Source organism: Taeniopygia guttata, chromosome Z (assembly GCF_048771995.1).
Source record: "Taeniopygia guttata chromosome Z, bTaeGut7.mat, whole genome shotgun sequence".
NCBI lineage: Eukaryota > Metazoa > Chordata > Aves > Passeriformes > Estrildidae > Taeniopygia > Taeniopygia guttata.
The window spans coordinates 9,584,486-9,607,862 of record NC_133063.1 but is presented as its reverse complement, the minus strand read 5'-3'; the positions used below and the strand labels follow the sequence as shown (position 1 = coordinate 9,607,862).

At 41.4% G+C, this 23,377-nt stretch overlaps 1 protein-coding gene across 1 annotated transcript in view; it reads left to right on the top strand.

Moving 5' to 3' along the window:
* Nucleotides 1–289: 289 nt before the first annotated feature.
* RNF38 (ring finger protein 38) overlaps nt 290–23,377 on the top strand; it is a 106,733-nt gene continuing 83,645 nt past the window's right edge. The window contains exon 1 of the mRNA XM_012577373.5: nt 290–956. Coding sequence (XP_012432827.5) covers nt 431–956 — 526 coding nt within the window. The 5' untranslated portion in view covers nt 290–430. The remainder of the gene's footprint in view (nt 957–23,377) is intronic.

Below are 23,377 nucleotides of genomic sequence, written 5' to 3'. Positions count from 1 at the left end.
CACAGACCCCGCTCCCGCTGTCCCGAGGGGGCCCCGCCGCAGTGCGGGGCGGCCGCGCCTGTGCGCGCCCCGCGGGTCGTCACGCCCTGCGGCAGCGCTGCTGCGGGCAGCGAGAGGCCTTTGGGAGGCGCCGGACTGCCGGCGGGCCGCTGGGGCAGGGAGGGAAGGAGGGAGGCAGGGAGGGAGGAAGCAGGCGGGGAGACTTCCTCCTCCTCCTCGGCGGCAGCACTAAGCAGCTGCGCGGCTCGAGCTGCCGGCACGGCTGGGCAGCGGCCCCCCCCGCCCGGCGGTGGGCTGCGCCCCGGCCGGAGGCTCCCCACGCCGCCCATGCCACCCACGCGTCCCCGCTGGCGCTGACCGCTCCGCCGTCCCCGCGGTGCGGCTGCTCTTGGGGCGGCGGCTGCCGCGACGCCGGCCGGAGCGGGCGGCGATGCCGGTGGCCGCCCGCTCGGCAGCCCCCGGGGCGCAGCCCGACGCCGGCTTTCATGGCCCTGCCCGCCAGCGGGACCGCGGCGTCGCTCCGCGCGGCGAGGAAAGCGGCGGCGAGCGGCACCTCCGTCAGGCCGGCGAGGCGGGCCGGAGCGGCAGATGGGTGGCTTCTTCCGCCGCCCCCTTCCTGCCTGCCTTCTCCTCCTCCCCTCCGCCGCCCCCCGCCTCCTCCGTTGCCTCCTCCCCCGCTGGTGGGGCCGCCGTCGCCGCCTCCACCTCCCCCTCGGCTGCCTCCCTTCTCGCGGCACTCCCCCGGACCCGCGCCCGTGTCCGCTCCTGCTTCGGCTTTCCGGGACTCACCATGAGCGGCGGTTCCGGTCGCTTTCCGCCGCCCGCCGCCCTCTGCCCGCCGCCGCCCCTCCACGGGCCGAGCTTGCCGGAGGCGGGAGCGCGGAGCCAGGGCCAGGGCAGCCCCGCCGGGCACGGCGCACCCCGCGGCGCCCCGGGCTCCAGAGCCCCGCCACCAGGTGAGCGGGAGAGGGGCCCCGGGGGACTGGGAGCGGGTCCGGGCGTCGCGCCCCCGGCTGGTAGCGCAGCAGGGCCGCGGAGTTGTCCTCCGCAGCGCCCGGGGTCCGTCCCGGGTGGGGTCCACAGGCGGGACGGGACGAGAGGGGAGGGCAAACTCCCGCTGTTCTGAGCACGGCGAGGCGAACCGCGGCGGTGGCTGGCGGCAGGCCATGTGCCGCCCGGCCGGCAGCGGAGTGCTCGGGGCCACCTTTGAGCCGGTGCCCGGCGCGGCGATGGCTCTTTCCTCGACGGTCGGTCGGGATGCGGCGGTGCGAAGCGCGGGCAGCTCGGGCGGGCGCCTGCGGCTGTCGCGCTGCTGCCGCCGGCGCTCCCCAGCCCCGCGCCCCTGCCTGCCGGTGCGGCCGCAGGGGTTGCGCTGTGCGGGGCACTGTGTGCGCTCGCCCTCTCCCCTGCGTTTTATCACACTTTGATGTGCCCCGGGCACCGTCGGGGCCTCGGCCGCCCTGCCTGCCTTACGCAGCGGCCGCCGGCCTTCTGCAGCCTGCCGACTGAGCCCTGCTCCTGGAAGGATTTTTGTGTGTGTGAGTGTGTGTGAGAGAAGAGAGGGAGGGGGTGATGTGTCCGTATCCGTGCCCGGAGCCAGGCTCCGCCCCTCGCAGCGGGCTGACAGTAACTGCGGGAATTCGCGGAGCACAGTGACCGGTCACATCAAGTTCTTTCGTGGTGCTCCAAAATGCTGATTGCAAGTCAGACTTTTGCCTTGTGAGACCCCCGCTGAGTGTCTTCGGGGCTCTCATCGTCAGTTCCACAGACGTGTGTTTGGATTTCCTCTTAGAAACCGCTCCACAGCGGGGTCCCTCTGAGGAGCTGGTTTTGAACATGTGGTTCGTTCATCCTGAAGCTTCGATGATTTCAGGATTGTGGTCCTAACATATGGGTTGATGTGCTTGTTTATAGTCAAACACAAGAGCCGCTTCCAAGGCTGTGCTGGAGTTTCCCACATGCTTATATTTAAACGCGTGTCTGTGTGGTTTTGGGATCAGGGCCTTAGATGTTTTCCTGAGCTGTTCTTCTTTGTGAATGGCAGCCAGAATTAAGTTGTTTATGTGTATATGAAGTTACTAATTAGGAAGTGGTATGGGAGAAGGTCAGAAAACAAGACATTGTTCTTCGGGCCTGGAGGGTGAAGAAATGAGGTGTCTAATTAAGTCTTTTCTTAGAATGTATTTTTAGTAGTGCTTATGTCTCGGGCACATGGGTGTTTATACAGATAGAAATCTTGCTCTAAAATGAAGTAGGTTTTGTAGACAGGCTCCTCTTGAAATTCGTGACTGACAACATAGTAAACGATTACAATGCAGAAAGTTGAGGGAGAACTTGAATTTTTACTTTTGCGTTGTATTATATAGCTCAAAAAGCAGCTATGTCCTGAGACCACACAGTACATGAGGCAGATAAGTCTCTCCGAGGCCTCTCTCCACTAAAATATATTAGGAGAAAAATATTTTTCCAGTATACATTATTTGGAATTGGAGATTTTCTCTGATAAAACTCTATTTCAACTTTTTGTTTTAAAAGTGCATGGACATTCCTGGTGTAAATGATAACCTTATCTTAAAGCCTGATCTCAAAACCTCTCTTAATCTTCTTAAGCTTTTAGCAATCCCATAGACAAATTGACATAGTATGCTACTGTTGGGAGATAAAAGCTTTTGTATTTTCCATGATTTGGAAAGTCACGGTGGATAAAACTATAACCTTTACCATATAATATATTCATCACAGGCCTGGTGTACAAAGACCTTAATGTTGGAATAAGGAATACTGAATACTGGACTTTTATTCTCCAGAAAGGGGCTTTTTGGGGTTTGTTCTGAAGTTTCGTTATATACTAGTACAGTTCCTGTGTTTAAAAGCCCTTAAAAATCCTGTGTTTAATGGCAATTGCAATAGCCAAAACGATTTGGCTTAAAAGAGCTCTTGCAGACACCCAAATTGAAAGATTAAGTTTTACAGTATACGTAAGTCACAGTAGCAGGTAAATGCTTGTTAGTAGTAATTGTCTAAAGAAATACATAAAACATTTTCAGATAGTATGGTATGTGACTCATCTTCTGATTTTGAAATAGTGTCATCATTTACAGACAAATCCAGGAGATTTCTAGATTGGGCATGAGGAGAGTTTGTTTATTTGCTTACTTTTCTCTAAAGGGAAAGACTCTTCATGAAGGTCTACCTGTTTCAGTCAATTACTTTTCACCAGAGGGAAAAATAATGAACTAAACTCAGGCATCAGTGCTGAGCTTGGGATTGTTTTGCTGAGCATCCTCTTAGTTGTACTCTTGATCCTAATATATCAACTTTTGATAAAAACTTGTATTGTGATCTAATCTTGAAACATCGAGGGGTATAATACCTTCCATGTGGCTACTGGGTGTCAAGGGGCTGGCTAGCAATTCCTCGGTGTGGCCAGTGAGGGTTATGAGAGTGGCCACCCCTGGGTCTCTGCTGAGATTACCAGGCGGTGCGTGCAGCGGCGTGGGCAGCGCTTGCACTGAGGTGCTGTGAGGATCCAAGGTGAAGGGACAAAGGAGAGGACACTTGTGTGAAGTCCAAGGAGGTTTTATTCCAGACAAGTGCCAGAGAAAATGGAGTCTGGCTAAAACTTACGTTTGCGGCGTGGGTAGTGCTTGCACTGGGGTGCCATGAGGATCCAAAGTGAAGGGACAAAGGAGGGGACACTTGTGTGAAGTCCAAAGAGACAAGTGCCAGAGAAAATGGGGTCTGGCAACAATTTACAAAGGGTGTGGGTGTGAAGGGGTAGCAACATGGGACAATCAATGGAAATAGATTACAAGATAATTACATCATTGATCACAACCAATGGGGAGAAGATAGGGGAGGGGAGGAGCCTTCGAGAACAAAATGGGGGTGGCTACAATGATAGACAGGGAGGTGGGCAGCACAACTTGGACTGACACATTATTTAAGAGTATGTAAAAGAGGAGGAACAGGGAGATTGACACTCTGAGGGACAGCTGAGTGGCGGGAAAACTTAGGAGTAAACAACCTGGGAGAAACCATTATGAGAGGAAGAAATAGGGGGTGCAAGGAACATACCAACTGAAACTTCCTAACATTAAACTCCTAACTCATATAATAAAACATTATAAAGTCCTATAAAACACACCACCACCACAGAGGGGCGGTGAAATTGCTGTACTTTACATGCAGGGTTAGGAGAATGTTTGCTATGTTGTTTCTCCCGGCAGAAAAATGTTCAGTGATGGTTTGGTCTCTTCTGGTGTTGTTTCTTTTGTGTTTTTTTTTCCAGTATGTGTCAACAGAATGGAACTTCTCCATTCATGGCTGTCAAATGTGAAAGGATATTTGACTAGAAGTGTCAATGATTCTTTACTTCATCTAGAAGATTGATCTTGATCTTAAAAGGCATTTCACTGTCCATAAAGTATTTTGCCTCCACTGCGATATCTGCATCTCCTTGGTAAAAAAGAGTAACTCACCTCGAGGAAAGGTTGTCTATCTCCAGTGGAAATTCCTAGGGATTTGTTTGTTTGTATGTTTGTTTGTTTGGGTTTTGCCTTTTGTTTGTTTGATTTTTGTTTTTTTAGGGTTGTATTGACATTCTCATTTATGGAAAGGAAAGATGGCTTTTGAAAGTTGTGCTGTATTTAACACATGGTGTTATGTCCATATCTGGCGAAAACAGCTTTTCTCTTAAACATCTTGTTACTCTTATCAGCTCTTTGGATGTCATCTGATGAACTTTGCTAAGTCTTCTTAATGATGCTTTTTCTCTTTCTGTTGCTGATTCTTTAGTAAGTTTAGTTGTTTGTCAAGGTGCACACGAGGTTAAGTCCTATATTAAGAGGGGTAAAAAAGGTGTTTATTAAAGGCAGGTAACTGCATTTGCTAAGTCTTTCAGTATGGAGAAGCTGAAACGTCTGTTGAAAGGATTAGTGCCAGTTTTCAAGCCTAGCTGATTGTAAGAATGTGCAGAATTGGACTTCTTATGAAGATCATATGAGGTGTCAGTTAAGTGCAGTAGAAAGCTGAATGATTAGTGATTCTGCTTAATTCTGTATCTGCTGAGCAGTTATAGTAGAATTATATGTTCATATTGACACATATAAATTTTTGTGCTTTTAGCAGTTGTGCATAGTTATACCATCTCTATGTGGTATTTGTGGTTTTGTTCTCGAACTGGAGAGCATTTAATGTGGCTTTATAGTGAGAGTCATATTTAATTCTGGCATGCCTGGTGATAGACGCTAGCTTTTTTTATTTATGACATGGTGATGCCTTCATAGCTTTATAACCATATGAAATAAAGTGAGATGGAAAGATAGTTTCTTGGTAGGAATATGTGAAGCATGTTCAGTATGTGGAGACTTCTCAAGAGTTGCAATTGATTATGATAGATTAAAGAAAAAACAAACAAACAAAAAACTCCACTGGAACCAGAAACTATCATTAGAGCATCTCTATTTTAATTTGATCAAAGTGTGATGTGAAGAATTGGCTTGATGGTACTTCTTGGTTAGAATTACCACAGTATTGCAAATCTGGTACTTTGCGTGTTTGAACATACTCTGTTTTGGACACAAGAGTGCAATTGCCTTTAGCGTATCAGAATTATTTATTATAATGTTGGTAGATGTTAGTTTTGCTACTTTTGAATTATAAAGGAAGATAGGAGGCTATGTTTTTACATAAATTAGTTGTTCTTTGAATAGTTATAGTAATTACAGATTTAATGTTAGCAGACATATAATAAATGTTTGTTTCAAGAAGTTAGTTATAAGAGATACGAGTTGCATATTTATCCGATTTATTTGGAAAATAAATGCAAATGTACTTCTTTAATTATTTTCTAATGAGGTGCATTTATTTTAAGCCATGCTCTGTGACTATCACTTTTATATTTTTATTTCACTTTTAACTTGTAGTATTTACAGGAACTGGAAATTTTGATTTTGTGGCCTGAAATTGTTCTTTGGAGGTGTGCCTTTTAGGTGCCAGTATCAAGGCAGCTGAAGTGGATGCTAGCAAGTGTTAATATACTGCCATCCCCTGCCCCCAGCATGAGTATTTAAGGATAGTGTGAGACTGAAACAATTTTTTTTAAAAGAAAATATAGAATATAAAATTAATATACAGTTCTTTTGACTGTAGTTCACAGAGTATGAACAACTTAATCCTTGTCTAATCTGGCATATTTTAGATGTGAACGTGCAAAAGCATGGAAATTAAAAATTCAGAATATTTCTAAAGTACAAATTTCAGTTTAATAATAGCAAGAAGACCAGGGATATGTCTTTAATTTGGAAATGCGTGTTCTGCTTTGTAACATCTGCTTATGAAATAATCTAAATTATCCTTTTGGTCTACATCATCAAACTACTGAGCTTGAGAAATATATTTGCCTTGTCACAGAAAGGTCAAAATGAGAAACTGCTTTAAAGAATATTAATAAGCATGATTGAGAACACTGTAAATTCTTGGAAAAGCTGTGTTCAATTAAAAAATAATGGTGGGGTTTGGAGTTTTTTTCTTTGCTTTTTAATGTTTAGTTTTGCTGCTTATACAGCCCTTTTTTCACCCACAGATTACCTTGGCAAAATGAAATCCACATGAAGACCGAATCTTTTTAACCAATTTTTTTTCTTTTTTTTTTCTCCGAGAAAGACTTTAAATCTTTTTCAACTGATAGCTTTGCAGCTTTTTTTGTTGGTTCTTGCACCCTAGGTATTTTAAATGATCTCGTATGGCATCTGCTTCATATTAGAAGTTCAAATGGAGATGTGTCATTTAAACATAAGGGTTGTCACTGTTAATGTAATGCAAGATGTGGATGGGTTAACAGGAAGGTACGGTACCAGAATAAGAGATAATGTTACGATTAATATTTATTATTTATTTATTTAAATTAATATTTATTTATTTAAATATTTAATTTAATTACTACATTAAAATATTATTAAAATATTAATTTAATAATTAATTAGTATTTATTTATTTAAATATTAATATTTCAGTGCCCTGGTTTTGGCTGGAATAGAGTTAATTTTCTTCCTGACAAGCACTTTGGGCATCAGTCAATCTGTGGTGACTGATGGTATTGTGCATCACTTGTTTCTCTTGGGTTTTTTTCCTGGGTCACCCCTTCCCCCCACCCCCTCATCTCCCTATTGATTATAATTATAATACTATATAATTAATGTTGTTTTAGTATTTTATTTTATTTCAATTATTAAACTGTTCTTATCTCAGGACACGAGTTTTACCTTTCCTGATTCTTTCTTACATCCCACTGGCAAAGGGGGAGAATGAAGGAGGGCTGCTGCTGGTACCTAGTCAGGGCTAAATCATGGCACACTGAGAGCTCCCTTTACATGAATATTTCAATAAGATAATGCTGCTTTTTCACACCTTTGTTTTATTGGGTTTTGCTTGTTTTGTTATGTTATACCTGTTTTAGTGCCTTTTTTTTCTTAACTCCTCATTGCATTCTTCTATGCTTGTTCTAAGCCTTTGTTTTCATGTTTGTGTATGTGAAGTACAGTAAATGCTTGGTTAGAATTCCTTCTAAGGGGAAGGAAAGATCCTCTATTCTTGATAGGAAAAAGAAAAGAAAGAAAAGATAAAGAAAAGATCCTCCATTCTTGATAGGAAAAATAGTCCTTTTCTTGTGTTTTGATGACTTAAAATAAAACTTCTTTCCTTGATTTCTTCCTGTAATAATACCAATCTCCACTTCCAAAAAAATGTTATTTGTGCTTGTGCACATTTATCTTGAAGGGTACAGGAAAGGTAATGATGTTACAAATTTTCTGCCAGGCTGTGGAGGAGTATAGTATGAATTCTGTGACTCTTACTAAAATACTTAATAATCTGCATGCCTGGAAAATTCTCTCATAGGAACACTCCCCTTAAATTGTCTAAAATTTGCTAAGAGTCATGCACTATATTTGTTTGCATGATTTCTAGTTGTGTAAGAGCCCAAGAAATGGCTATTATATCATGAAGTATGGCTGGAAACATTAGCTGTTTGTATAGAGCAGTTGGGTCTGTCAGAGAATACTTGGAACAGCTCCTGTGCCATGCCGTGTGATTGAACCTGCACCATGGAACAGCAACATAGTGTTTGAAAAATTTTGCTGCCTATTTTTTCAGCTGAAAGTTTTCTCCTCTTTATCTTTTTCTGCTTGGCAGCTAAAGTTTATTCAGGTTCTGGAGTGAGAATACTGGAGATACATGTTTAACTCTCTGCTTGGGTTCTTGCTCTGTGAAGTTTTGACTTCTAGGCACAGGGATACTTCTGCTTTCATTAAGAGCCTATGCAAATGTTTGTGGGATCTGGATTGTGGTGGATTTTTTTCCTCCATACCTACAAGTCAATAGTCTAACGTGATTTTTTGAATTTCCACAAAAAGTGTGTTTATCTGCTTTTTTAGTGTGTGCAGGCTTTCTGTATGTATCTTTTCCATGGCATCACTTTTTTCCTGTTTATAAGTTGAAGTGGCCCAAAGCCAAGCAGAGTAAGCAGTAGTTTTTGGAAAGAATTATCATGCAGATTTAGTAGTAGGATATTGAGCCTTTTGGCACAGAAACCCTGTAAGTCTGTAATCGTTGTGGTTTGTGTGTGTTTTTTGAGTGAATTTACATAAAGTGTTTATGATATGATCTGAAAATTGCTTTTACAGCTTATTTTGGAGGTTGGGTACAGGTTAGATTTCTGAGCTGTGTCAGAAATGCATTTTGATTTTTGGCTGCTTGGAGGTGAAAGCCTTTAGCCACCAGCGTGACAAGTGTGTCCTGGTTTTATTATTGAAGACAAAATGTCTTCCAGCTTAAGAAATACGTGATTGTGCTTATAAGGATGAGCAAACTGAGATACATACTACAGGGATGTATTTCAAGAAAGTGAGAGTCAAGATGTATTTGATGTTGTTTGTCACAAGGGCCTGTTGAGTTGGACTGAAAAAGTGAATGAGATAGAAAAGTACTCTTTTCTTTACTAAAACTTAATTTCGTTTTTTATAACACTGTCAGTCTCTTGTGCCCATAAGGTATTGATTCTGCGATGACATACCAAAAAGTATTACTAATGAAGAATTTGGATGCAGAGGAAAAATGACTTAAAGGATTTGTTGCATTTTGGCAGCTTTTTATTTGATGAAGCATTCTGAACATGAAGGATTAGGGAAAAGCTATGAGAGTCGTAAATATGGTTAAAACTATTCAGTAGTGATTAGGATTGTATCACCTTGCAAAACTGGGAAAAACTCAGTTATGGAACAACATGTCTGTCTGGTGGAATAGTGATCCTCAGCTGTCTCACTGATTACATTATATGGTGAGGACCAGTCAGTGTGTTGGGGTGCAGGTGTGCTATTCTGAGGGACCTTGACAGCCTGGAGAGCTGGGGACCTTGTGGCATTCAGCAAAGGGTGAGGCTTGCACTAGGGAAGAAGAGTTGTGTGCCATGAGGGACTTGAATGGGCAGGTAGCAGCTCCTGATCACTGGAGCGAGCTCGCTCAAGGGCAGCAAGGGCTGGAGCATGGGATCTGTGCGGAGGGGTAGAGGACACTAGGATTGCATAGCATGGTTGAAGAGATGGCCCAGGGGAGATCCCGACTAAGAGATCCCCATGGCCTGTGTTCTGCTCTTCGGGCAGATGAAGAAAAGATAGTGCCAGACTTTTGCAGGCTGGTAAGGCGAGTCACTGGGAATAGAGCTCAGGTGGAAATACCTAAATATGTGTCACGTATTTTTAGGAAGAATCTATTCACTCTGAAGCAGAGAACTGCAGGCATTATGGACCTTAAAACTTTGGAGAGATTCAGAACTTTGTCAGACAAGGCACTGCTCTAAATTAGCCCGGCCTGAGCAGGGGGGTTTAATTATCGGCTATCCAGCAGTCTCTTGCAGCCTGAAAAACTTGCAGTTACTGTGTAGTGAGCATGTTACGTTTAGCTTGGGGATACCTGCGTCAGGCATTGCAAGTAGAGAAGGAACAGCAATTTGGGACTGGTTTAGTTGCACACGGTCAGAAGTAATGGAGAGAACTCAGTTTGCTTCAGCACACAAATGTCACCTCAGTCTTGGAAGACTGCTTTGTTTTCCACCTTGATTTTTTTCACATACTTCCTCCCAACACACCCAAACCTGCCTTTTATAATGGGTATTTAATGTATAAATGATTCTGGGTAAAGCGTCAATAGCTCTTTGTGTTTAAAGCAGAGCTACCCTTCTGCCTCTCATCCCTTCTTCCTAACTTACTTGCTGGTTTATGTACAAGCAGTCTGTTTCCATATGACAGACAAAAGTATATGCTTAAATTTTTATTTTTCAGTCCTACAAGTGTAGGGGATGTTGGGGGTCCTGTCTTTCCTGTCATACTTGAACACTTTCAGAAAGTGCCAGATAAATTAACTGAGAGATGTGTTCAGCATTGAGAGGGATTTTTTCCAAGTTTGGAGGGTATGTAAAAAATATAAACATATATTCACTGATATAGTCTTATGCTTTTTTGTTAGTCTTTACCAAACCAGTGTTTGTAATATGATGATTCTACTAGTGTATACATTTTCTATAGTATTTTTAAGGGAGAATGGTACAGGCAAGAATTCAGTCAATAATATAAAATATGAACACAGCAAAAAGTAGGAAAATAGTGAAAAACTGTGGTAAATTACCTCCTCAGGCTGCCTTCCCATGTAAAAGTGAAATTGGCATTCTTGAGTAAAGCTGTCATACTTGTTCACTTAGTCCTGTTTCTCTGTAAATAGCTTCAAACTTGAGGGATCCTTTTTATTGTTTTAAAAAAACTTCTAATAAGTCACTGGGTAAGGACCAGATAAATTAGTCTGCTCTCTCCAGCAAACAGCTTGAAGGAATCTGATGGTGTTTTCTCTGACTTACTGATCTGTGGACACAGGTAATTGTTGGGCAGTATTTTGTTAGACAGTATTTTGCTTCCAAACAGCCTGCAGTGTATGGCCTCTCTGACAAGGGCACAGGAAATAAAGGAGGATCTTGAGAGCTTGGGAAACCAAAGCAATCGCAGGGAATGGGAATTGTAAGGGTCTGGAAGCAAACTTTGTTACTGTGGAAGAAAACATAAAAGTACGTAACAAAATTCCACAAATGCAGATTTTTATTATTTCTGATGTTCATGTAACAACTGATTTCTTTTGAGGATCACTCTTGAAACATCTGGGCCATAAAAGAGAATTTTCAAGGCAAGTGAGTTGCCCATATTGTTATGGACTTGTTTACTGTGAATTAACTGAAGCGTCATCTGTATCTCTTGTTTATGGGCTGTGTGGCAGGTAGTGAAGCAAAACGAGGGTGCCAGAGTGTTCTGGAGTTACTGAATCTTCAGCTAGGTTGAGGCAAAAGTGGTTTTAAAGCATTTTAAAACAAAGAGTACTGTAATTTGTTTCATTTATTATTCTGTTTATTACATTTCTGCATTACGTCAAGTTTTTGTTTCCTATTGGGTATTGTTTGCTGAAATTCCTGTTTGTGACTGATGTCATAGAGAGGTAACTGTTTCTAGTAACTTAGTTCTTCTGCTCCTTTGTGTTTCTCCATTTTCTACTGGTTTAGCCCCTTGGGGTTTTTTGGTGTCAAGCAGCAAGAAAGGTAAAGAAGTAGTCTAATGGTTTGGATTAAAAAGCAAGATAGAGGAGATCATTCTACCACTGCAACGCTGTAAGAGAGCTTATTTTTCAAGGCACCATATCTAGTTACGGCCTTTTATGTCTCTATGGATTTTCAAAATAGGGTAGATTGTCCAGAAAAGAGATACTTGAATGACTGCCACCTGGAATGGTTTTAATTTTGATCTTCTAAAGATCTTAATTTTACACAATTTGAAGAAGAAATATTGTCTAAGATTTATTCCTCTTTAAGAGGAAGATCTAGTATAACCATGAAAGTTCTTATGATATCTGTAGAGAGCAGTAGGTGAGAATAATTCTGGTTAACATAGGTATGACTGTTGTTGAATATGTGCATACTGACACGCTTTGATATTTATTATGCAGTATCATTGGAGTTACTGCTTAGGGATTACCTGTGCTAGAAAGTTATGCTGTGGTAACTCAGTCAGTATATGTAAAGGGGCAAGGATGGCTTTCTGAGACATAAAAGTGACTGTGAAATGCTCATTCTGGGAGAGATTGTGCTATTTTGAGAAACAGGTTAACTCATCAATACGACCATTTTGGCCTGATAACCCCATTGTTCTTGGATTGTAGACACAGTGCATCTGAAGAATTGTGGCTTACAAATACACTTGTGTGTTCTCTTACACAGACCACCAACTTATAGATGCTTGAAATTTCAAGTTCCTTACAGCTGTGTGTGGTACTGAAAATAAATTTTCTGCCATGCTGGGGCCTATGTAATGCCTTTTTGGAGTGGGGGTGTCAGCTGCCTGTTCCTTGCAGTCAGTCCATGTGATGAATTTAAGAGGTGATTTCCTATAAGACGTGTGTTTTAAGCCTTTGCCTTGCCATTGCTGTCTTGGGTTTGCTGCTCCTTGTATTTAAAAATTTTGTGCTCTCCTCAGCTCATTTGAGGAGTCATGCTGGAACATCCTGCGTTGTTCTAAAGGCTCTCCAGGCATTTTCCTTGCTTTTGCTACCTCACAGGCTGATGAAGCTTGTCCTTTTCAAGACTATTGCTTGAGGAACAAATTTCAATGTTCAGTAAAAAAGTGCCCTCTTTGGTGGGCTGAATTGCACCTCATCCAGATTATTATGTTCAGTATTCTTGAGACCGCTGAAGCTTTTTATGTTATCATTGGAGCAGTGACATCAAAAGGGGAGAGCTATCAGAGTCTTAAGAGAGGGGAGTCCAGGACTGCCTAGAGTGCTTAATGGAAAATAGAGCTAGCAGGCTGAGGGTGAGCAATTGTGTCCTGGGAGACACATTTCATGAAAGTTATTCAGCACTGGTAAACAAAATGCTGTCTTGCTTCAACTGCTTGGATTCCTTGTGAGGGTTTTGTATGAACTGCAAAACTGGGCTTAGAACTTTAGTATTTGTAGTGTTACCAAGAGACACTTTTGCGCATGGAGCTAGCTGCTGTTGTTACAAATGTATTACTTAGGAAAGAAAGGGAAGTGGACTTTGGTTGTTGTATATAAAAAAAGAAATGTGGAAGTCTGATGTCTGGTTAAGTCTGAACTCATGGAGTTTTGCTCTGGCTGTAGCATATTTTCTTTTGGAAAAACTTGGGCAGTGAGAGTGTAAATTCTAAATTTACTCACCCAAGCACTGCAGATGTTGCTTTCCAGAAAGCATTGTGAAAGAGAGCAGATCCAGGCAGATTTTGAGGAGCAGATTTGCGCTATTGCCTTCAGAAGTGTAGACATAATTCTCACCATCAACCACAAATAGTCATACTTCAGCTTTGCCAATCAAGTATCATGAGTTCATGTCCGATCTACTGGTCTGTGTTGATTTCACTCTTTATGCCTATGTTTAACAAGTCATGTGCTATTGTACTCAGAAATCTGTATTTGTAAAGAGAAGGGCAAGGGAAATTCTTCCAGAAGTCCAGTGGCTGATCTTTATTACCATAGAGAGGCTATTAGAAATCTTTGTTTTGCTTTGAAGATAAGAGAAACTGTTGAAATTGAAAAAGGGTAGTGTGCTGAAACAAAAAATTGAAATATCTCAAGTGACAAGGTTGTTATGCATTTTATGTAAAGTCACCTTTACATATACATTTCTGTTGACTATTTTTCCACTGCCTATTACTTTTATTAACATACTAGTGATCTTAAAGAAGCCTTGAGAGTTCAAAACTGGTGATGAGGTGACTGATGTTAAATCCAGTGTCTTAAGTTCTAACCTTTTTTCCTTTTGACATGCATTAGATACCTCATATATATAAGCAGCCATTTGTATCTCTGTATTTCTTAAAATCTTAAAATCTCGGTATCTCTTAAAAATATCTGCCATTTGGCAGTGGCCACCGTCCTCTACTTCTAATTGCCTCAGTGCATTATGTAAGGTGTTTTAAAAAAATGGTTTGCTGAAACTGGCTCTATGGTTTCATAGAATTATGTGTGTTAAACACATTGTAAACTTACAGGGTGTTTTTTTTTGTGAGATTTGTCTACAGTATGCAGTGGTATAGCTAATTACTTGCTGTTGGGACTGGATGACCCAGTTACTTTGAAATCTCTTCCGGTTCTATACGCTGCTTACTGAGATCTTGTCTTCTGCTGAAATATGCTTAAAAGAAAACTGGGCTATATGTGTGTCTTTTAATCTGTGTTTATGCTTTTTATATAAATGTGGAAGCCCTGTATTCTTGTCTGGAGGGAGGTATGCCTTCATTAAGAGCAACAGCGGTAATTTGTTCAGTTGTATAAAAATACTGGTGATAACAATCCCCACCAAAAAGTAGTTGGTCTCTTAAAATGGCTTGGATATTACTGCAGTTACTTGTACTCTTTCTCAAAGTTTTCATGTCAAAGGGGTATTTTGGCTGCTAAGCTGCTAGACAAACAACTGAAAACTGCTGAGCTATGTGGATATGTTACAGGTATTGGCTGATGTGCATCTGTGGTGCTGCTTTTGCTTTCAGATGTTACCATGAGTATCAGCTGGAGCACAAGGAGCTATGGCAGTAGGAGTGTTGGGAGAGTTGGGTCTTGTTTACTTGAGAAGAGTGTGATAGGGTTGTAGGAATTCCTGATGGAGTAGAGTGAGGAGAGGTGATAAGTAGCCAGTCGAGATCACCCAGCAGTGAGATGCTTTACCTTACTAAATCAAAGAGGATATCACAACCTGAGAATTGGCAACTATAGAGAAGGAAATCCTAAATCCACATTGCCTCTGTAGCATGTTAGTGATTTAGGAGACATGAAGCAGATTCCAGAGTATAGTTCATTTGTGAAGAACATCTAAGACAATATGGAAACTAAAGTAAAATTCAGTGGAGAAAGGAGGTTATGTTATGATAACTTTGACTGAACACAAGTTGCCCACCAAAGCCACTCTGGTCATTCACCTTCCTCATCTGGATGGTGAAGCAAAAATACAACAGAAGGTTCAGCAAGTATGGTCACAGCAAAGCAGACTTGGTATGGAGAAATTGATTTAATTAACTGCCAGTGAAAAGCCAGAGAAGGATAATGAGATATAAAAAACCTTAAAACATCTTTCACCCATTCCTCTCATTCTTCCCAGGTTCAACTTCAGCTCCAGATTTCTCTTCTCTTCTGTCTGAGTGGCTCAGGAAAATGGAGGATGGGGGCTGTGGTCAGTTTATCACCCTTGTCTCTGCTGCTCCTGCCTCCTTACGTTCTTTCCCTGGTGCAGCATGAGGTCCCTCCCAACTTTCCTAGCATGGATCCTTCCCATAGGCTGCAGTTCTTTGTGAACTGCCCAGGTATGTCCTCCAGCATGGTTACAGCCTCCTTCAGGCACCTGCTCAAGTGTGGAGTCCTCTGTGGGCTGCAGGTGATCTCTGCTGCACCATGGACCTCAGTAGGCTGCCAGGAGATAACTTGCCTCATGATAGTCTTCAGCACAGGCTGCAGAATTTCTCCCGCAGTGCCTGGAGCAGAATTTTCACTGATCTTGAGGTCTACTTTGCTACTGTTGTGCAGTTTTCCCCTTCTTAAATATGTTCTCTTAGAGATGCAGGCACTGTCACCGACGGGCTTGGCCTTGGCCAGTGGTGGTTCTATTTTGGAGCTGGCTGCACTGGCTCTTGTACGTAGAGGAAGCTCCTGACATCATCTGACAGAGTTTATCCCTGTAGCCAGCCACCAAAACTTCGCCGCACAAGGTGATCTGAAAAAAAAAAATCTCTATAATTATCCGCATAAGTAACCAGTGCAGACAAACACTGCCTGTATGGATGTGTTATCTGACCTTTGGTTACACAAAGATTTTGATGTCATGATTTTATCACAGCTCCAAGACGGTTGAAGAAGGAAACACAGCTTCTTTTACATAGGGTGTCCTGGAGCAAGATGAGTTGTATGATGACTGGGGTGAAAAAGCTAATGCAGGGAAGTAGAGTGAATTCAGCATGTTGTATTTTCTGGTTTGTGATTGCTTATGACTTCAACAGTTTGCTGTCTAGGAAAAGTTCTACAGCTGAAAAAGGTAATGTAGTTGACCCTACAGACAGGTTTTTCTGGGTTTCACATCCTATACCTTGATTTTAAATTGAAAATGGACAGACTTGCACCCATGATATTGAAAAAATAAATATAAATATAGAGAAGGAGCTAGACAAAGGCTGTGAATCCTACTACATTAGCCACTTGTCAGGAATAAATATGCTCTTTTTACTTGTAAGTTTGCTGTTGGGGGGACGTCTGGAATTATTAAAAAAGTAAAATAATGAAATTGCAATGCTAAACCACAACTTTTTGATGTAGATAGAGATTTGTGTATCATGTCTTTTGCTTAGCTTTTTGGGGATTTCAGATTTTCAACTTAACCTTGGAGGCTTTCAGCAAATTATGGGGGCTTTGTGAGGGTGTTTATGTGTGAGGTTTTTTTCTTTGTTTGTCTTGTTTTTGTTTGTTTTACTTGTGTATCTGTGTGTGTTGGTTCCCCCTCCCTCCCATCAGAGAGAAAGCAACTGCAGAACTAACAAAGCTGCAGAAATAATCCAGCTATATAAATGGAATGGAAAGAGTAGTGTTCAGACTAATCTGTGATTTTCAGTAAAATCTACTTATGACTGACCTGCTGTTTTACCATTTTATTGAAATGTCTGCACTTTTTTTGTTGTCTTTGTAAATCTGGTACCCAGATTATTGAGTGTGTTTTTGCAACAATCTTTTAGGTGGATTATGTCTATCTAATACCCATCTTCTGGTAAAATGTCAGAGCAAACTTCAGAAAGCAGTCACATCCATCACAACAACGGAGGGAGCTTCGATGACATATTTTCGTGTAAGGACAGAGGTCAGCAAGGTTGTTGACCAGAATAGAGAGTAATAAACTTTACTCAGCAGTGAAGCTATGTTTCTGGAGGAGTGCGTGGGTTTATGAGCAAGGAGAAAAGGGGAATGACTTCCATCCTAGTGTTTGTAAGGAAGTGCTCGTTTCCGAGTAGCACTTGGTTTGCATACCAAGGAAAAACTGGTATTTGAAAGCATCAGCTGGTGTTGCTGTAGCTGACCCATTGTGTATTTTGTCCTGTGGTGAAAATTGCCCATTTGTAGCCTTTCCAAAGTGATCAAAGACATCTGTATTGTTTGAACAAATTTTTCTGATTTGCTTTTGAATGGATCAATTTTTCACTGGAACAAGTGGATGTGTGGCCTTTTCAGGAGCTCTTAGGTAGATTGTCCCTCTGTGAAGCTTTCACCGTGATGATGTGCAGTCTCTTTAAAAGAACACCATCTGAATCCGTTGCTAGCAGTGCTTCAGCGTTTCTTTTTATTGAGTGTGATACTATGGACCTTCGGGACAAAACAAAGGAATAAGCTGAAATCACGACTTGTGCAAGAGCTGGTTTGGTTTGTGGTAGTTTTTTGGGTGTTACGTTGGCATTGGGTGCTTAAGAGAGATAAGGAAGGCTTTGGTCTTTTCAGAGTACATAAAGCATTTGTCTTGTGCTTTAATGTTTTCTCTACTTCATGTCACAAAGCTCTGAATCAGGCATCTACCCTTTTATTAGCTATGTAGAATCAATATAAGGAATATCTCAAAAACTGTTTCTAGGGTAATAGCTTCATGTATTCTTAAGTTGTAGCTAGGTATAGCAGAAGTAGCTGCACATTATCACCGTACTCCTAAAATGAATGAATGTACTGCTGCAATTTAACACTAGCAGTAGGTGTTAACTGAGGTAAACCACTTGTCCAGGTTCACTGGGTGTTCTTACAGATACGTACCTACAGTATATGGGAAATCTGGAAGTGTTTCCCTCATTGGTAGTGCTTCTCTAACATGGGATCAAGAAAAGAAGGCAAAGAGATTGCAACCTGTTTTTTTTCTGCCTATGTAATAACTTCCAGGTGGTATTTGTTTCCTCCTTTCGTCATCCATTGTACCTGTTGCAATCCATTTTGATAGTCTTTAAAAGGCTACTGGGATATACACAGTAAATACAAATGAGTGCTTTGTAAAAGTAAATAAATAGTGATGGCATTGGGTTTTCTTTTTTTTTTTGACACTTGAAAAAATTGAACATGTGGAAATAGTGATAGAGATAGCATAGTGATTATATACTTGAGAACTTAGGAGGAAGTGAAAAGGAGAGTAAACTTGTTTTTTTCAGGAAGAAAAGCATTTTTTCTGTTGAATACAGTTCTATGGTATTGTAAAGTGAATTAAAAATTTCACGCACACAGATGCCTCAATGTGCAGATATATCTTTGAAAATTACCTTCATATATGTGATTCAGATGGTTCATGAATCAAAGAGAATAGCTTATGCACTCTGTAAGTGCAATTTTGAGTAATCCTCACAAATCAGGGGACTGAAGCTAGGGGCCTAACACTTTGAAGTACTGATCTTTCCTGCCTGACCCCAAATAATATTGCAAAGCATAAGCTTTCAGGCTGGTAAATGCCAGCCTCAACTGCTGAATGTAATTTTTACCTGACTCTGCTGTACAGTTTGCTCATGTAGCCCCAGTGCTTTCCCCCTTTACAGTAATTGTACAGAGTTGGTGCTTTTTGGCTGGTACTTGATATGCACAAGCAGATACAATGTAAGCCATGTACAAGGCATATAATGAATATTAGATAGCTTTTATTTCGTATCAAGTGAAAAGCAGAAAACCTGAATTGCCTTATCACCCGGAAGCACATTATTATTTCACAGAAATATATTAGCCCTGTCATATGGAGCTAAGTGTTTGACTGCACTTCCTCCCCCAGATGAAGTGTTCATTAAAAACATTTTTGCATCACGGTTATTTTCAACTTTCTCATTCTCATAAGCTTTTTAGTATGGTTGACATTTTTGGAGAGGAACAATGCTATAAAAACCTAGCAATCCCATAATAAGGTGTTGCTTCTGTTAGGAAAATAATGTGGGCACATTGCCAGACAAGTGAGGATCTGTGTCTAGAAATCCAGAACGTATCTTAGTCATTTGATTCTAGGAGAAATAACATTAAATTAAATGGTTTATTGAGGCAAATTACTGATACTTGAATTATATAATCTGAATTGTGCTTTTCTCTCTCAAAGTGGCTCTTGAAAGAAGATCTCGGACCTAGGTCTATTAGGGCCACTAGGTAAGGCCTTCAGTCTTTCTGAGAGATTGTATTGAGAGCACTCACTTTAGTTACTGCTCTGTGTTGGGCTCTCTTGAAAGGATATTTTGAAGATGTTTAACATCCCACTACTAGAAGAAGTGAAAATCTTCTAGTGTTAGACAGGTTGAGCTTGTGTCTGGCAGGAGCTCTCTCCAGTTCCATTTTTCCTACTGTTAAGTCTTGGCCACACATACCCTTGTTTATTTCCTTGATGTTCAGATCCTCATTCCTAATAATATTTCCCTGTGTTCCAACTTGTCTTACCATCCATCGCCTCATCTCCTTGAGGAAAAAGAGAAACAAAAACATTTCCCCCAGAAATTCTTCTCTTTTGACTTCTGTAGCCCTAATGTTATCTGCTATTCTTCCCTCTGATCTCAGTTTCCAGGTATCCCCAGAAGGGTCTGTCATGTGCTAAGTGTTGAGCAATCTAAAGAAATTCAGCCTTTCCTCAGTGCTTGTATACTGCTAGAAATTAACAGCTGATGCTTGGTCATGTTCCAGATAAATCATAGGGTTGGTACTGGGCTTCTGAACCAGGAAATAACATGCCATGCTTTTTTCTTCATGGTGCAGAATCCTTTTACTTACATTTCTGTTGTGCTTGGAGAGGCTGTATTTTGCAAAGTGCTGCAAACAGATGGTGCAGGAAAGAAAAACTGTAATCAAGCAGACTACTTTCAGAGTGAGGAGAAAGTATCATATAGATTTTATCTGACCTGGAGTCAGGAATGTTCTTTTTCCCTGTTTGGGCATTTACTAGTCTTATAGGAGCTACTAGGGCTGTAGTCTACTACTGGGAACAGCTGCTTGTCCCCAGTAACCACACAATATCAATTAATGGATTTCTTCTCCTGAAAAAGACTGCTGTCAGTGCTGGTGATGGTGCCCTGTTCTGTCTTGCAGCTTTATTGATAGCACAGCAAAGTACTGAAGAGTGTTCCAAAACCTGGAGCCTGTCTACAGCTGGACTTAGAAGTCTGGAGGGGAGTGTTTGTAGAAGGTGAACAACAGCACTTGGGGAAAATTGTATACTTTTTTTTTTTGTATATATTTTGTCAGATACCAGCTAGTCCTAAGCTGGTATCTGACAAATACAAGCCAATTTTACCTGTTCCATCATATTACAAGCTTCAAGTAGTCTTGGTCAGAGACTTCCAGAGGGGAAAGTTCTACCAGGTATATTGTGTTCAGTGGGAGTGACTTGTTTTGAGGCACAGTGAGTGTTCTTCCTCAATGTTCTTTTTGGCAGTATTATACTTATTCAACCAATTTAAAAGCTGAAGAGTCCAGGTCTGTGTGCTGTCTTCTTGCTTTTCCCCACACCCATCTATTTAGTCAGTGTTCTTGGACTAATTACAGGTTCTTGAGAATGGAGTTACCAAAGTACTGGAAAACCCTGAGGTATTTTTCAGTTTTGTTCTGTAGTCTTTTTCTTATTAGTTGCAATGCAGAACTTCTGAAAAATTAACAGATGAACAAATAGAATGTTTACATGTAAGGGTAGAAGACAAAAGCAAGGTTTTGGTGCACAAGTGTAGCTGGAATGATCTTTCTCCTCACGTGGACTCTTTTGTAGTTACTGGTACTGGATTTCATCAGTCGCTTTATTTGCTCCTCATTTGCTATTGTTAAATACTGTCATAATTCTGTTGTGTATTTTTCTTCCATTTGACCCCAGGTCATGCCTGTTGCAGATTTTAATAGACTAGGAAATGAGGATTGCTTTGAAATGGATAGCTTTGAAACTTTGAAGGCCTTGTCCATTAATTGCAGAACCATGTAAGACAGATGAGGATAAACACTCCTTAGCTGAACGATTCTGCCCACACTTAATCAAATATATTTGCCTAGCTGTGGAAGTGGCTATGTCATGTATTCCACGTTTACTTTATGTTCTGGTTTGAAAGCAAAACCAGTGAGAGACTCCAAGTCAGAAATACAATTTATTAGGAAAAGGGAAAAAGAAAACAAAATAACCCTAGGGTAATTTTGCAGTAATACAAAAGAAAAACCACTGACAGAGTCAGAATACAACCTGACAGCGCTTTGACCAGCGTGTTGATAGCAGTCCAAATTGGAGTAGCTGCAGTCCTGCTGGAGTGGCAGATGTGGTTCTGTCGGAGCAGTGATGCTGTAGATGGGTGTAGTCTATTTCTGAAGGTATGGTGGAAAACCCCAGCTGTTCCTCTTTGGAATCCAACAGAAAAGGCTGAGTCTGGTGTCTCAAAAACCCAGATTATATCCAGGTAGGAATGCTTGGATCCTCCCTGTGTGCAGAGCATCTCACAATGGGATGTTACAGTTCTTATCAGTCACACAGTGACATTTAATACCCATTATCAGCAGATGTTTCTCCGGAGGGAGGATTGGTTGTGGAAGAGATAAGAAAACTGCTCCCTTAACAGAAGACAACTGCCATACAGATGGCAAATAGAATATGTCTTGCCTTGCAGTCTGGCACACTTTCTTTACTGGCAGTGTGGTGCTCTGCTTGCTCCTGAATAGAGCATGTCCTGAGGATATTCTGGAAATGTGGTGGCCATGCCCTGGCAGTGGGAACAAAGGTTGCACAGAGTAACTCCCTCTGATTTCAATCGTGGTTTTGTCTTACTGCTCCTCCTTTCATCTCCTTGAAGGTATTTTTTGCCCTCTCCATGCTTTTGCTTATGAAGTTACTTAAATGATTTTTCCCCTTTAAAATGATAAGTAACTGGGTCAACAACCGTAATTTTTAATTGCTATGAATAATTAGGAAGCTTTTATAGTAACCCATCACTGCTTCGTCAAGATGACTTAGCAAATCTCCTGATCTCACCATCCTCTGCTTTCTGGGAATGTGTTCACTCCACATTCCACTGCTGGGATTGCCTTTTTTCCATGTCATTCCTAAGAGATATCTTAATAGAAAATCTTGCTGTTAAGCCAGAGTGTACAAAGCTGTAATTGCACTAGAGTTGGGATGGAGTTTGGAAGATCTTACAAACCCCCCACATATCTAGTGGTTTTTTTTTTTTAGGGAGTGCTTCCAGCTGTTTATTGTATTCCAATTTGAGATTGTGTTTTTGCACCTGCTTGAGAAGTCTGGGTTCTGTCCACTAGCTAAATCAACTCGTTGCTTCCTTGAAATTAGCAATACCAGAAGTATTCCTCATGTCTGCTTTGTTTGTGTTCTAATCAGAGGAAAAAAGGCATGTGGTAATTAAACTGCAGGGTAAATAACTGTAAATTTCCTAGGTAAGATTTGAGCAATGCAGTTGAGGAAAGACCTCCTGAATGTAACTGACTACTATTAGTTATTAGTAGTACTACTGGTAGTTAGTAATGCAACTAACTGGTAGTAGTACACCGAGGACAGTCTCCCTGTTTTTAGAAATTTGTTTTTCAAAGGCAAAGTGAATTATGTTCTGAAAACGTTCCTGTAAATATGTTGACTTCTCACTGAGGTAGTGTCACAAAAGAAGAATGGACTAAGCTCATATGGGCTTTTGCAGTAGTCCAAATGCTGGAGGCAGTATTTATATCCTGCATCTGCAGTTGAGCTGGTGGGAAGAGAAAAGGCAGAAGGATTCACCCTGGGGAGTTGCTGTACTTCATGTGCCAGCCACGTCCTTCATGTTTTCCAAATAAGCTTTGATTGGAGTTCTAAGCTTTCTGATATATAACATCTGCTTGCTGTCCAACTTAAGGAACAAGTGAGTATTTGAGTTTTCTGATGGATGAGGAAGCTGAAGGGTTCTCTCTGGTTAGCATTAACACTTCAAATTAAAAAGAAGTCGTTGGTAAGATGTGCATTGTCATTAGCATGCTATTTGGTCTAGATTATTGGCTAGATGTTTAACTTCATGTTGTCAGTCTTGTATTATTTGGTAATACGCCTCAGGTACAAAGGAGGATGAGTGAAATAAATTTTTAAACCTGCTGCAGTGAGAGAAATGGATGTTTTAATATTTCTGTACAATGGTATAGCAGATCTAGGCACAGTAGCAAAGAATTGTTGCAGATTTAGGGTTAAGAGAGAAGGAAAAATGAACAGTTAAAGCAATTATGTGTGATACTGAACCATACACTTAAAGGATGAGCTTCTAAGAGTGCTCAAAAACCTTGTGTTGTATGGTTTAATTTCAGC